Below are 14811 nucleotides of genomic sequence, written 5' to 3'. Positions count from 1 at the left end.
TGTGTATATACCACATCTTCTTTATCCACTCATCTATTGATGAGGGCTTAGGTTGCTTCCATAACTTGACTACTGTGATTAATGCTGCAATGAACATTGGGGATACATGTTACTTTTCTAATTACTGTTTTGCTTTTCTTTGGATAAATACCCAGGAGTGGAATCACTGGATCATGTGGTAGTTCTTTTTTTTTTTTGTCATTAAAAAAAAATTGGAGTATAATTGCTTTAGAATGTTGTGTTAGTTTCTGCTGTAGAATGAAGTGAATCAGCTATATGTATACATATATCCCCTCCCTCTTGAGCCCCCCTCCCACCCCGCATTCCCCCACCCAGGTCATCACAGAGCACTGAGCTGAGCCCCCTGTGTTATACAGCAGCTTCCCACTAGCGATCTGTTTTACACATGGTAGTGTATATATGTCAGGGCTACTCTCAGTTCGTCCCATCTTCCCCTTCATATGGTAGTTCTATTTTTAGTATTTTGATGAATCTTTATACTGTTTTCATAATGGCTATAATTAACATTCTCACAAATGGTGCATGAGGGTTCCCCTTTCTCCACACCCTCACCAGCACTTGTTATTTGTTGTCTTTTTGATAATAGCCATTGTGACAGGTGTGAGGTGATATTTCATTGTGGTTTTGATTTACATTTCCCTGATGAGCGATGTTGAGTATCTTTTCATGTGCCTGTTGGCCATATGTATGTCTTGGGGAAAATATCTATTCAGGTTCTCTGCCCTTTTTTTTTTTTTTTTTTTTTTTGCAGTATGCAGGCCTCTCACTACTGTGGCCTCTCCCGTTGCGGAGCACAGGCTCTGGACACGCAGGCTCAGCGGCCATGGCTCACGGGCCCAGCCGCTCCGCGGCATGTGGGATCTTCCTGGACCGGGGCGCGAACCCATGTCCCCTGTATCGACAGGCGGACTCTCAACCACTGCGCCACCAGGGAAGCCCTGCTGACTACTTTTTACGTTATGTTTTTGAACTGTAAAATGAACTAGACCCTGAATTCTTCCAGTCTGTTTCCTCAAAATTTGGCTACATCTCTCCAAACTAAAATTTCCTATTTTTCTCCCACCCTTCTGATTTGCAGTCATTAAGAACTAAAACTGCCCTTTTTCTAAAGCCGTGCAAACTAAAGATGGACAACTTTACATAAACTTCCGAGAAATCACCACAACAGCTCACGTATAGACAATCTTTGTGCCTCTTGCCACGTGGGCCACTCAGAAAGATCACTCGAGCCATTCCAGCCGCAAACCAGGAAAAGCTGTCAAGTTGCCACTGCCTGCCCTTAAACCACGTGAAGAACACTTCAGATATATGAAGAGCTCTTCTAGACTGGCCGCCCTCAGAACTCAGACAGTGTTTATGATTTGCTCCCATCATTCACCGTTATTTTCCCTTAGTTTCCATGGCAATGCCTTATTAAATGCCTGACTTCTCCTACAATGTAGGCCTAACTTAAGACCCCACCTGCTCTACCACCTCCCAAAAGGAGACACAACTACTTAAGTGATCTCTTTTCAAGACTAAGAGCTTAATTCAATGAAATAACGGGGTGACCTACCACCTCAGTTTTAATGTGTGAAAATTCCAGGCAGGGTTCAGGAGGGCACTGATAGGGCTCGATGCAGGCTGCCCCAAAATATGCCAACGCCACATATTGACTATACTACAAAGCTATAGTAATCAAGACAGTATGGTACTGGCACAAAAACAGAAATATAGATCAATGGAACAGGATAGAAAGCCCAGAGATAAACCCACGCACATATGGTCACCTTATCTTTGATAAAGGAGGCAGGAATGTACAGTGGAGAAAGGACAGCCTCTTCAATAAGTGGTGCTGGGAAAACTGGACAGGTACGTGTAAAAGTATGAGATTAGATCACTCCCTAATACCATACACAAAAATAAGCTCAAAATGGATTAAAGACCTAAATGTAAGGCCAGAAACTATCAAACTCTTAGAGGAAAACATAGGCAGAACACTCTATGACATAAATCACAGCAAGATCCTTTTTGACCCACCTCCTAGAGAAATGGAAATAAAAATAAACAAATGGGACCTAATGAAACTTAAAAGATTTTGCAAAGCAAAGGAAACTACAAACAAGACGAAAAGACAACTCTCAAAATATTTGCAAATGAATCAACGGACAGAGGATTAATCTCCAAAATACATAAACAGCTCATGCAGCTCAATATTAAAAAAACAAACAACCCAATCCAAAAATGGGCAGAAGACCTAAACAGACATTTCTCCAAAGAAGACATACAGATGGCCAACAAATACATGAAAGGATGCTCAACATCACTAATCATTAGAGAAATGCAAATCAAAACTACAATGAGATATCATCTCACACCAGTCAGAATGGCCATCATCAAAAAATCTAGAAACAATAAATGCTGGAGAGGGTGTGGAGAAAAGGGAACACTCTTGCACTGCTGGTGGGAATGTGAATTGGTACAGCCACTATGGAGAACAGTATGGAGGTTCCTTAAAAAACTAAAAATAGAGTTACCATATGACCCAGCAATCCCACTACTGGGCATATACCCTGAGAAAACCATAATTCAAAAAGCGTCATGTACCAAAATGTTCATTGCAGCTCTATTTACAATAGCCAGGACATGGAAGCAACCTAAGTGTCCATCATCGGATGAATGGATAAGGAAGATGTGGCACATATATACAATGGAATAAAAAGAAACGAAATTGAACTATTTGTAATGAGGTGGATGGACCTAGAGTCTGCCATACAGAGTGAAGTAAGTCAGAAAGAGAAAGACAAATACCATATGCTAACACATATATATGGAATTTAAGAAAAAAAAATGCCATGAAGAATCTAGGGATAAGACAGGAATAAAGACACAGACCTACTAGAGAATGGACTTGAGGATATGGGGAAAGGGAAGGGTAAGCTGTGACAAAGTGAGAGAGTGGCATGGACATATATAACTACCAAACGTAAAATAGATAGCCAGTGGGAAGCAGCCGCATAGCACAGGGAGATCAGCTCGGTGCTTTGTGACCACCTAGAGGGGTGGGATAGGGAGGGTGGGAGGGAGGGAGACGCAAGAGGGAAGAGATATGGGAACATATGTATATGTATAACTGATTCACTTTGTTATAAAGCAGAAATTAACACACCATTGTAAAGCAATTATACTCCAATAAAGATGTAAAAAAATAATAAAGAAAATAAATAAAAATAAAGTTACTTGAGAAACACCCAGTACCAGAAGAACGCTCTGAACCTATGTTGTCCCACTGAAAGCAAGAAGCAAGAGTCCCACGGGAAGGTATCCCCGCTATGTGGGGAGGATTGGAGGGCACCCTTATTGCCAAAGATGGGGGGATTTTGAGTCTGAGAAAGGGGCATAAAAAAACTTTGTTACTTCTTCATTAATATGATACCCCAAGCAAAAATCCCTCTGTTATATCAAATCTTCTCAAATAACACATTCTTTGCCTAAACAGGTATGTAGACAGCCATCTCTGGTCACTTCTTAGGTCCTATACCTGTGGGGCCTCTGTACCTACAAAATTAAGTTGGTTTCTTTTCCTTCTGTTAATCCACCTCACATCAACTAGATTAGACCAGCCAAAGGAACCTAAGAGGGCAGAGGAAGTCTTTTCCTCCCCTACAACATCCACAAAGAGAATCAAAGGGACACCCTAAAACAGAAAAACAAAACACCTGAAAGTGAAAAACTCACTGGATGGGCTTAACAGCCAACCAGATGCAGGAAAAACAGAACAATAGAAAACCTGAAGACAGGTGTACAGAAAATGTCCAAACTGACACCCAGAGAAAGAAAAACAAAGCAACGCACCGACCTGGGAAGAGGGGACGCGCAGGTCAGAGTCCAATATCTGGCCTCCGTGTAACCGGAGTCCTAGAAGGAGAGACAGAGAGATGGACAGAGCCGATCTCTGAAGAGAGAACGGCGGAGACGACAATTTTTCAGGATGAGCTTGGGCCATTGGCCCACAACCCAGAAAGTTCAGTGCGGCAGGTCCAAAGAAAAACTCACACAAGGAAGACCAATCTCAGACGTACGACAGCTGAACCGTGGAAAGTGATTTTTAGTCAGTGAAAATCTGAACATCTGCCAGAGGAAAGCCAGGCCGTACCTTTAGGCAGCCACACCCCAGCCATGTCTGCTCTTCCCACAAAACCAGGAGAAACGGAAAACCTCACGGACAATCACTTCCAAACGCTGTAGAAAGAAGACACCGGTCACCAAGACTTCTCTTCTAAGGAAGGGAAAATCCGCTCCAAACATGAAGGTAAATGAATATGGCTCGACACAAAACAGTTAGGCTGTCGCCTCACCAGCAGATCCCACTACAAGGCATGTTTAATGCACATCGCATTTAGAAATAAAACATTTGACAACAAGGGCCCCACGCAGAGGGGGTAACAGAAGTGAGGTGCGGAAACAGCTCCATTGGCATCAGCCAGTGTAGACTTCAAGGCAAAGAGTAGCGCGAGAGTTAAAGGCAGATGGAGATTTCACATCCATAAGGGATTTGGGGAACTCACTCAGAGTACCTTGCCTGACTACAGTGGCGTTAAGCAGAAACCAGTCGCTTCACGTGTTCGGACATTAAGAACAATTCCAACTCATAAAGCCCCACACCCCATCGCTCCCAGGAGAAAACAAAAAAGATTTGGGGCAGCACAATGATTAAAGTATTCCAAAACAAACCAGACCGAAACAGCCTCAAGGCCTGGCAGGAAAGGCAGCGAGGCCAAGCACACAGCAGCGAGGCGGAGAGGCTGAAGCCCGAGGATCTTATTTTCCATCTCAAAAGCCGGGAAAGTGACAGCAAATCCAACCCAGAACAAAGGGGCTGAAAAAAGACACAACGGAAGCTGGGATGGGGAGGGGCTGCTTCGTGGGAGGTTGGAGGTGCCTGTACCCAGGGGAGGGGCGGCTAGGGGGGTAGGCAAAGACCAGACACCCCATGGGCGGGCATGCTTTGGGGTTCGGATGGCTGACTGGCGCCCGCGGGATCCCGGAACCTTGCTCGAGGGGGTAGGGCCGAACCTCAGGACCGGCAAAAGCTGACCTGAGGCCGAGTCTGAGCCTGCTACACGGCGCCCACCGCCCGTGACCTGCCCAACCTTCTAGAACCTTCAACGCTCCCCGTGTCCTGCCTGGACCCTCTGGAACCTTCCCCGCCCCTGCCATCCCCGTGTCCTGCCCAGACCTTTTGGAACCTTCCTCGGGACCCTGTGTCCTGCGAAGACCTTCTGGAACCTTCCCAGCCTGCGTTCTGCTCAGACCTTCAGACCCTCCCTGTGGCCACCTTTCCTGCCCAGACTTAGCGGACATTTTCCGCCCACCCGGCTTGCTCGGCCTCAGCACAGGAGGAAGTCTGCAGAGGGGGCTGCCAGGCTGGGCGGTCTGGGAGGCACCAGGACTTCAGCGCAAGTACCGGAGCCTGCGGTGCCGGCGCCTCAGGGTGCAGCCACCTCTGCAGCTCCTCGGGGCAGGGGGTCGGCTTTGGGCTGGCCTGTATGTCCAGCACCCTGCGGCAGAATGTGTAAGGACGGGGAAAGCTGGCACACGGCAGAGCCCCGACAGCCCCAAGGGCAGACCAGGAGAGGCCGGGAGGGGCCGCAGGGTGGAGGAACGGGCAGCAGGAGGCTGGCCAGCGTGGCCCGGGCCGCTGCGCCAGCACAGCAAGGGCAGGCCGCGTCTCCTCGGCCCAAGGACAGCTCTTACACCATCTGGGGCTGAGGCACGTCGTACATCTCAGCTTGACGAGGGGCCTTGGCGGTTCTGACTCATTGCCCCAGCCGAATATTCCCCGAGGAAGTGTCAGGAGCAGGGAACGGATTGAAGTAGAATGACCAGTAACATCAGGTTGTCAGCCACCCCGCTAACCCCACACATACCCTCCGTCCTGCCCCCAGAGCCTGCGCTGCGGTGGCCTCACCGCCTCACCCCCATGTCAGGGTCAGGGTGCTGGGGCCCCTCTGGCACACCGGGCGGGACGGGGGGCCTTGGGAGTGACAGAAGCTCCGGGCGTCAGTAGCCTGTTGAGGAAATGGGAACGGCGACAGCGCTACCCACCTCACGGGAAGGCTGCCAGGCATGGGTGAGACGAGTCGGGGCCCCAAACCGTGGACCCCCTCTTAGGGGTGGCTCCGGCTGCGTGCTTGCTGGCCAGGGTCCCTGGGAGAGGCGGGAGCCCACAACCACACCCCCATCATAGACTCTGCCCACGCCGGGAGCACGGGTTCCGGGGGGAAAGGAGGCTGCGGGCCCCGAGCACAGGCCCCGTGGGGGGAGGCGGGGACCTTTCACCCTCCTGCCTCAGGAGGGCCTTGCAGTCCACCCCCCCAGTGACCCCGTCTTCTAGGTGCTCTCTGCTCCTCAGTGGGACCAGCAAGCCCAGACAGACAGGGCCTCGGCCACATCAGTGCCCTGGCAGTCCCAGTGCCACCGCCAGTGGTGTCTTTGCATCCCCCTCTCTGCCCCCATGAGACTGGGAGACTCCCTTGCTGGCTCCTGCCTCCACTCCCTGGACCCAGCACAGGGCCTGGGGAAGAGTGGACAAAACACATGCGGCCTCAAGAAACTAGAGCAAAGCCCTCGGCACTGCTCCCACTCTGGTCCTTGTAGAAAAGGGATGAAAATACCCAAGGTCCCCTTTCATCCCTTGCTAAGATAAGGCACCTATCCATCTTGCCTCCGTCCCTCACTGGATGGGGAGGGAGGCCTCTTTCCCTCAGCCCCACCCCATCGGGTCCCTGCTCCAGACCCTGTCCCTGCTCTCTATAGCCACCCCCGAGCAGGCCTGCGTCACTGCCGGACTCGGCGCCCGTCCGTCTCTTTCCTCCCCCGCTGGAGGCCTCCAGCCCTGACCGCTGGTCTGGCCCAGGGACACTTTCTCCTCTGACGTGATCCAGTCGGCCGGTCCAGCGAGCCTGGGGAGATAAAAGGATGGGGCTGAAGGGGGCGGGGGCGCAGCAGGATGGCGCTGTGGGCAAAGGCCAGAGTGTGGATGGCAGGGCCCTGGCTGTCCCTGCACAGGGCACGCACACTGGGCACCAGAGCCACTCCGACCCCCAAGGCGGTGCTGCCCTTCGAAGCCGTGCCCCGGTGTCCCGGCCACAAGTGGATGCGGGTGCTTCAGATCTGGAAGGAGCAGGGCTCTGAGAACATACACCTGGACATGCATCAGACCTTCCAGGAGCTGGGGCCCATTTTCAGGTAAAGCTCTCCCTGCCCACCTCGGCGAGAGCACCCTAACTTTCTGTCCCTACTGGCAGCTGAGTCCCTGCTAGGTGCAGGGGCGCCTGGGGAGTGGGGGTGAGGGGCAGGGAGGGGAATCAGCGGGGCAGGTCTGTGCCTTTGCTGCTGCAGACTGGGGCCTTCTTGAGCACGGGGCCGTGCGTGGCTCGCGGCTGGGAGCACAGAACGCAGACCCCAGAGGAGGGGAGGCTTCAGTGAGGCAGTGGGAGGGACCACCCGCTCCGGGCCAGCAGCGGACTGGTTCTGCAGAGTGGGGCCCCGGGGAGGACACGGCGCCACGGCAGGGCTGGGAGCTTTATCCCACAGGTATGACGTGGGAGGGAGACACATGGTGTTTGTGATGCTGCCCGAGGACGTGGAGCGGCTGCAGCAGGTGGAGAGCCCTCACCCCCGGCGGATGTTCCTGGAGCCCTGGCTGGCCTACCGACAGGATCGTGGCCTCACGTGCGGCGTGTTCTTGCTGTGCGGGCGAGTGGGGATGCGCACGGAGGGGGCGGGCAGCCTGGGTGCAGAGAGGAGGCCAGCCAGGGAAGACCCCGAAGCACGCCTGCCCGGGAACCATCCGGGTGGGTGGAGAGAGGGTGACCACTGGCTCCAGATGCAGGTCGTGCCCATCCCCTGGGGGTCGTGTGTGCCCTGGGGCAGGGGAGGGGAGCCCGGCCCCTTCCTGCAGGGTCAGAGGAAGAAGGATGATGCCTGCCGTCGGGGAGCCCCGCACCTGCACAGGTCTCCGAGGCGCTTGCGTGTGGGTTGGACTTCTCCCCTCGTCCAGGTCAGGGCCCCCCTGGAGGCCCTGCAGGCAGCGCCCCGTCGGCACCGGGCTCTGCATGGGTGTATTAGGAGAGACACGACTTGATTCCTGCCACATTGCAGCAGGAGGCTCTGCAGGGAGGGGGCGGTGGGGCTGGCACAGAGGCAGCATCGCAGGAGCCGGGAGATGAAGGTCTCCAGGGGCCTCGCCCACTCTGGGGTGTGACGAGAGCAAAGCTGGGCCAGGCCTGCCTGGGGGCTCAGCCCCCTTCCTCACAGCAAAAGCCTCAGCCCCAGAGAGGGCCCGGGGCGGGGGGAGACGGGTGTGCCAGGCGTGGGGCCTGCCAGTTTGCACAACCCCCGCAGCAGGCTCAGGCAGAGGCCCCCGTCTCCCCTGGGCGAATCGCACGAGGCTGCCCTGAGGAAGAGCTGCCGCCGAGGCCCAAACGCGGCAGCCGGCCCCCTAGGAGCCAACAGGCGGCCCCCCGCCTCGCCCACTTCCCTCTGGGGAAAGGAAGGTGGGGTACAGGGCCGCGGCCCCCTAGGAGCCAGCAGGCGGCCCCCCGCCTCGTCCGCTTCCCTCTGGGGAAGGGAAGGTGGGGTACAGGGCCGCGGCCAGCTGCTGACTCTGGACGCCCTGATGCCCCGCTCCCTGCTCAACAGAAACGGACCCCAGTGGCGTTTGGACCGACTGCGGCTGAACCCAGACGTGCTGTCGCTGCAGGCTGTGCAGAAGTACACGCCCTTGGTGGATCGGGTGGCCAGGGATTTCTCCCGGGCCCTGAAGGCGAGGGTGGTGCAGAATGCCCGAGGGAGTCTGACCCTGGACATCAGGCCCAGCATCTTCCACTACGCCATCGAAGGTGTGGGCTCGCCACCGGAGCGGGCTGGGGAGGGGTCAGGGAGGGCCGGGGGCAGGTGGTCGTGAGGCCCTGCGCTGCCTCGGGCTCAGGAACCCCCTCCTCCCCGCAGCCAGCCACTTAGTCCTTTACGGAGAGCAGCTGGGCCTCTTTGCCCAGCACCCGAATCCTGACAGCCTGAACTTTATCCACGCTCTGGAGGCCATGTTCAAGTCCACCGTGCAGCTCATGTTCGTGCCCAGGAGCCTGTCTCGCTGGACGAGCGCCAGTGTGTGGAACGAGCACTTTGAGGCCTGGGACTACATCTTCCAGTACGGTGAGGGCGGGGGGTCGGGCAGTGCTGCGGCCAGGGACCCCAGGGCCCCCTCCACGCACCACAGTCTGGGGAGAATGGAGGCCACAGGAGGGACCTGTGGCTTCTTCATGGTCCCCAAGAGAGCTGGCAGTGAGGCTGGACTGGGCTGTTCCGAGAATGGGGGTAGGACACGGAGACCTGGGGGTATTGAGGGCTGAAGGGTAGGAGGATGACAAAAAAAGTGCTTCCCAGCACCAGACCCAGGGCCTCTGTCTCTGTGTGTCCCACAGCCAACAGAGCCATCCGGAGAATATATCAGGAGCTGGCCCTCGGCCACCCGTGGCACTACAGCGGCATCGTGGCGGAGCTGCTGATGCGTGCGGACATGACCCTGGACACCATCAAGGCCAACTCTATCGACCTCACTGCTGGGAGCGTGGACACGGTCAGGCCAGCGCCCAGCCCTTCCCATGGAACAGGGAGCCCTCCTGCCTCCAGGCTGCCCCCTCCCATGGCAAACGTCTCCTCCAAGCCCCTCCCCAGTCTACGGCTCCAGCTTCCCAACTGAGAAGGGGGAGCACGGGAGCCAGGCCTCAAAGGCAGGAGTCTGTGGTTACTCTCGTGGGAAGCCACGCTCCAGGCAGAGTGCAGAGTGGACGAGGCCCAGGGGCATGCAGCAGCAGAGACCCCAGGGACCGTCTAGGTCCTGGGGTGGGGGGGTGGGGGGGAAGGGCCGAGGCGCGGCTGGAGGCCCACACAGGGGACCTTTCCCAGGGACAGAGTACCTTTGGCTCTCGCTCAAGATCCTTTGGCAGTGACAGACTGATGGGAGGGACAGCAAGGGGCTCCAGTGTGTGGGCGGGACAGCAGGTGGCTGGCAACACGGCACAGTGGGCAGGGTGGGCCCCGGGGTGTGAGCGCAGCTGAAGCTGCCTGTCTCTGGACCGAACCTGCATCCGCCAGCACCTCTGAGCGCCTGCTAGGCACCCAGGATCCCGAGCAGAGGCACAGACCCCTGGGGCAGACACTCCCTGAGCAGGGGCTGTGATGCAGCCACAAGGTGAGAGAGCCCAGGGCAGGGCCTGTGCCTCAGGAGGTAGCCCTGGGAAGGCTTCCTCGAGAAGGAGGCCTTTGTGCTGGGTGTGGACAGGCCAAGAAGAGGAGGCTGGGAGGGCAGCAGGCCAGGGCCTGCAAGAGCGGACAGCAAGGAAGGCTGTGAGGCTGAGCGGGGGGAACAGGGCACGTGGGCAGAGGAGGGCAGACAGGGTCAGGGCCCCTGTCAGGAGGGGCTTTGGGCACCAGGCCTGTATCCAAGGCTAGAGGGAGCCAGTGTAGGGAGTGTCTCGCTCAGACTCCTGCTCCCTCTCGGGCCACAGCGCAGAGCGCGGACTAAAGCTGACGGAGCAACAGGGAGCCGTATCTGCATATCAGGAGATGCCAGGGGCGCGCTGCCTTGGGGACGGCATTTAGGAGATATTCAGCTTCCCAGATCTCAGGCTGGGCTGGTGGTCACCTCTCCCTGCACGTGGAGATGATCCAGGAGGAGGAAGCAGTTGGGGCCCGGGGTGGCTGGTTCATGTCAGGACCCCATGTTCGGACCTGCCTGTGGCTGGCCAGGGAGGTGACCCACGGGGAGTGGATAGCCCGGGGCTCCGGAACCCTCCCCGCTGAATAGATGGCAAGAGTGGGCACCTCCTGGGCCCAGAGGAGGGCGCGAGCCAGGCTCTGAAGCGGCTGCAGGAGGCCTGGGTCTTCTCTGAGGTTGGGGACACCCTCCCCGAGGGATTCAGGGGAAGCAGACAGGTGGCCTCAGGATCTTGACGGTCAGCTCTCTGGGCTTTGTCATCTCCGGGCACGCAAGTCCCCTGCCCCAGGGGACGGCGGCCATCTTTCTGGGAGGGGCGCCCTGGGGGTGGAGGGGCGCAGCCTGTGCCCGGGTCTGAGCCCTGGCCCCGTGGCTCCTGCAGACGGCCTTCCCCTTGTTGATGACTCTCTTTGAACTGGCTCGGAACCCAGAAGTGCAGCAGGCCCTGCGCCAGGAGAGCCTGGTGGCCGAGGCCAGGGTCTCAGAAAATCCCCAGAGGGTGACCATGGAGCTGCCCCTGCTGCGGGCGGCCCTCAAGGAGACCTTGAGGTAGGCGCGCTAGACCTGGGCTCCCCCCCGCAGCCCTGGCCCCGCCGTCGGGACAGCCCGCTCGCCGCGGCTTGCAGGCAGATCCTGGGGCTGCTGGTCAGCAGCTTGGCCCAAGGCTACATCCCCCTGCGCCTCCTCTTCCTCTCCCTAAAGGGATGGGGGTGCCTCTTCCTCTGGGGTCCCACCTCAGTGTCCCGGGACCGTCGTCGGTCGTGTCCTCATTGGCCCGGGGCTGCTCAGGCCGGGGCAGCTTAGGCTGACTCAGGAGAGGCAAGGAAGCAGCTCCTCGGGATTCGGGCTTCCCAGGGCCAGGAGCGAGCTGTGAGGGCGCTGGGGGAGCTGCCCTCGGGCCGTGGGCGCTGGGCTAGGGAGGCTGCAGGAGGGAAGTGAGGGCCCTGTCGCAGCTGAGGACCCTGTTGGCCGCCCCTGTGCACAGGCTGTACCCCGTGGGTGTCTTCTTGGAGCGACAGGTGAGCTCAGACTTGGTGCTGCAGAACTACCACATCCCGGCCGGGGTGAGTGAGGCCACAGGGCTCCCCTGCCAGACACCCCGCCCTCTGACCTTCACCCGCAGGGCATCTGACCCTGCCCCTCCCCACCTGTCTGCAGACATTGGTGAAGGTGCTCCTGTACTCCCTGGGTCGAAACCCCGCCATGTTCAGCAGGCCCGAGCGCTATGAGCCCCAGCGCTGGCTGGACAGCCGAGCCTCTGGTACCAGGTTCCCACACCTGGCCTTTGGCTTTGGCGTGCGCCAGTGCCTGGGGCGGCGCCTGGCAGAGGTGGAGATGCTGCTTCTGCTGCACCACGTGAGTGGGCCTGGGTGGGGCCGGGGCGGGCAGCCTCGTGGGGAACCTCAGGCTTCTGCTCCTGGGGCACCTACCCTCAGGGCCCTGGAAGGCAACGGAGGCCGGCCAGACAGAACCCGCGCCTCTGTCCTAGGTGCTGAAAAACTTCCTGGTGGAGACGCTGGTGCAAGAGGACGTAAAGATGATCTACCGCTTTGTGTTGATGCCCTCTACCCTCCCCCTCCTCACCTTCCGGGCCATCAGCTAGTCACGTCGCCACTCGGTCGGGCTAGTCACACCACAAGCTCCCTCTGCCTGACCCCAGGCCACCCCTCTTTTCTCCCATGGGCCCTGCTTCCTGAGCCACACCACAGTCCAGGCAGCGCGTTGCACAAATGGAACAGCCCAGCCCTCCGAGGGTCAGGGCTTGCCAGCCTGTGCAGCAAGGCCCGAGCAGAGCTGGGGATGAAACTTGGTCGCAGGTCATGGCCATGTGCCCGGTCCCACCAGGGCCCTGTCCTGCAAGGAGCACCGTCTGAGGGCCTTGGAGCCCCTGTTGCCCCAGCTCCAGGCTCCCTGTGTGTCCATCCAAGCAAAGGGGCCTCAGACGCCGCCCTCTGCCACCCTGTCCAGTCTCTATGCCCTCTGTGCTAAACTCTGCCCCCACGCAAGAGATGACAACGTGGGCGTCCCCTGTCCTGCTCGGTACCATTTCCAATGCCGTCCCTTTTGTCTGCAGTGCTCTGGCGTGGACTTGCCATTCAAGCTGGGTCGCTAGCTGTCCATCTACCTGCTCCACTCAGTCCACAGGGGCTCCTCCTGGCAGTGCCAGCCCTCTGGGATTGTGGCTGAAGTGCCCAGCCGAGGGCCTGCATAGGCAGGTCAGCAGTCATGTTTACTAGAAGGGTAGCTACCAAAGAGCCAGCTTGGACATCTGGGTCAATGGTATGCATCGGACAGCAGGAGGCATGTTGACCGCCTCCGGCAGGAGTTCGGGGGCCACAGAGAAGCCTCTAGAGGAGGGCGTGGGGCCATCTCGTGCTCCCTTTAGTGGAGCTGGTCTGGAGGGCCCCACTGCCCTCGTGCAGTGCCCCATGCCCCAGAGCAGAGCAGCCACCCTAACCTCATGGGTGGAAGAGGCTTTGAACAACTGAGAGCCAGCCGGGGTCCCCTAGTTGGCAGGAGCGTGTCTGTCCCGTGCCACCTGGGGTCAGGTGACACCCCCAGGAAGAAAGGGGGCCCAGAGGCAAGAGGGGGTGCTGGGGCCTCTCCACTCTCCCTCCCTCCCCACTCCCACCTCGTCTGGTGAGAAGCAGGTCCTCAGTCACGGCGAGGCAGTAGGGCAGGAGGAGTTGTGTTTCTGGCTGCGCCGGCCCTGCTGGCACTGAGCCACCCCGATGGCATCTGTTCGGTGCCAAGATCCCTGGAGGAGAACAAGGGCTGCACACCCCTCGCCACTCCACTCCACCCACGGCGGAAGAGGCCTGCTGCCACCAGTGGGTCTTCGCTGTGGAGGGGGACTTGGAGAATCATGGAGAAGAGAGGAGGTTCCAGACTCTGTGGTCGCACAGGCACGAGCCGGAGCCCTGGCTTTCCCACGCGGGCCCAGCCCTCAATCCCTCCGAGGCGCAAGCTTTTCCTCTGGGAATTCTGTATAATTACCATTGCAGCGGGCCTCAAGGGCCCACAGGGAGACCGGCGCTCGGAAAGTACCCGGCTTTCTGGCTCGACCGGCACTGAATAAACGCGGATTTCTCTTCCCACTGCTCAGGAGTTGTCTCCTTGCTTGTGGCCCTGCTCTGCGGTGAGTGGACGGTGTGTGATGGCAGGCACGGAATGAAAACCTCGTTACCCTGGGGTCAAGGTGTGTCATTCTGCGAAGCTTGGCACGTGTGTTTGCTTGAGCTTCACGGCAGCCCTGAGAGGCACCCACTGTGCTCGTCCCCATTTTGCAGGCGAGGAAACTGAGTTCATTCACCTGCTAGAGTCTCACAGCGCATCCTTGGCAGGGGTACCACTGAAGCCAGGATGCCAATCCCATCTCTAAGGCCCTCAGTGCAGCTCCTTCCCGTTGAAGGGCCTTGGCTTGGGAGTGATCGTGCCCATCCTGGAGACAATCTCCAGTTTAAAGCATCTCTGGATGCTTTCAAGATTGTCTCTTGGTTTTCCGTGTTTCTCCAGTTTTCCCATATCAAGCCTACGTAGGAGTCTCTTTTTCCTTATCCTGCTTGGAATTTCCCATGCCTTTCCAGTGTGTGTCCATCTGGCTCTTTCTAAAAGTCTTCCAGGTTATCTCAACAGTCTACTGTGTAATCGCCATAATTCTTATGCCTCTTCACATCTTTCAAGGTAGAAATAGTATTGCCTTTAAGAAGCCCGATGCCAAGACCTGGAACATCTTCCATGTTCCGTGTGCCGCTGGGGCCTGGTTTGAGGCTGTGTCCTCCAGTTGCCCAAGGGTTATCACTTTCCCAGGGCCACTCTTTATATTAATTACACAGCCTGGGGTTTCCTCTGAGGCACGAGTCATAAATCCTAACCCACCGTGGAGGCCTGTTCTCAGTTCTCAGCGGGAGCGCATATCGCCCTCCATCCCAGCCTCAGGAAGCTAGGCCTCTTCCTCGCCTCCCCACGGTGTTAGGCGGCAGGTTTCCAGGCTGCATCTTCAGCGTTGTTGTAGTGTTTTCAAAGTC

At 57.4% G+C, this 14811-nt stretch overlaps 1 protein-coding gene across 1 annotated transcript; it reads left to right on the top strand.

The window, feature by feature from the left end:
- The first annotated feature begins 3177 nt into the window (after positions 1-3177).
- Positions 3178-13876, top strand: CYP11B2 (cytochrome P450 family 11 subfamily B member 2). Its single transcript, XM_027078017.1, has 9 exons — positions 3178-7251; positions 7600-7755; positions 8707-8906; positions 9016-9219; positions 9489-9643; positions 11166-11332; positions 11769-11847; positions 11942-12139; positions 12273-13876. Exons 1-9 carry the CDS (start codon positions 7013-7015, stop codon positions 12384-12386), a joined length of 1512 nt encoding a protein of 503 aa, XP_026933818.1. The 5' UTR covers positions 3178-7012; the 3' UTR covers positions 12387-13876.
- Positions 13877-14811: the final 935 nt, after the last annotated feature.

This window comes from Aethalodelphis obliquidens, unplaced genomic scaffold (assembly GCF_003676395.1).
Source record: "Aethalodelphis obliquidens isolate GAN/ISIS:26980383/991018 unplaced genomic scaffold, ASM367639v1 scaffold41, whole genome shotgun sequence".
Lineage (NCBI taxonomy): Eukaryota > Metazoa > Chordata > Mammalia > Artiodactyla > Delphinidae > Aethalodelphis > Aethalodelphis obliquidens.
Note: the sequence above shows the minus strand (reverse complement) of the source record. Positions and strands in the feature narration are given on the sequence as shown.

Excerpts from the sequence above, each read along its gene's own strand:
- CYP11B2 (XM_027078017.1), top strand. The coding sequence starts at position 7,013 with ATGGCGCTGTGGGCAAAGGCCAGAGTGTGGATGGCAGGGCCCTGGCTG. Across the intron at positions 7,252-7,599 it reads GAGCTGGGGCCCATTTTCAG|GTATGACGTGGGAGGGAGAC; the intron begins GTAAAGCTCTCC and ends TTTATCCCACAG. Across the intron at positions 12,140-12,272 it reads TGCTGCTTCTGCTGCACCAC|GTGCTGAAAAACTTCCTGGT; the intron begins GTGAGTGGGCCT and ends CCTCTGTCCTAG.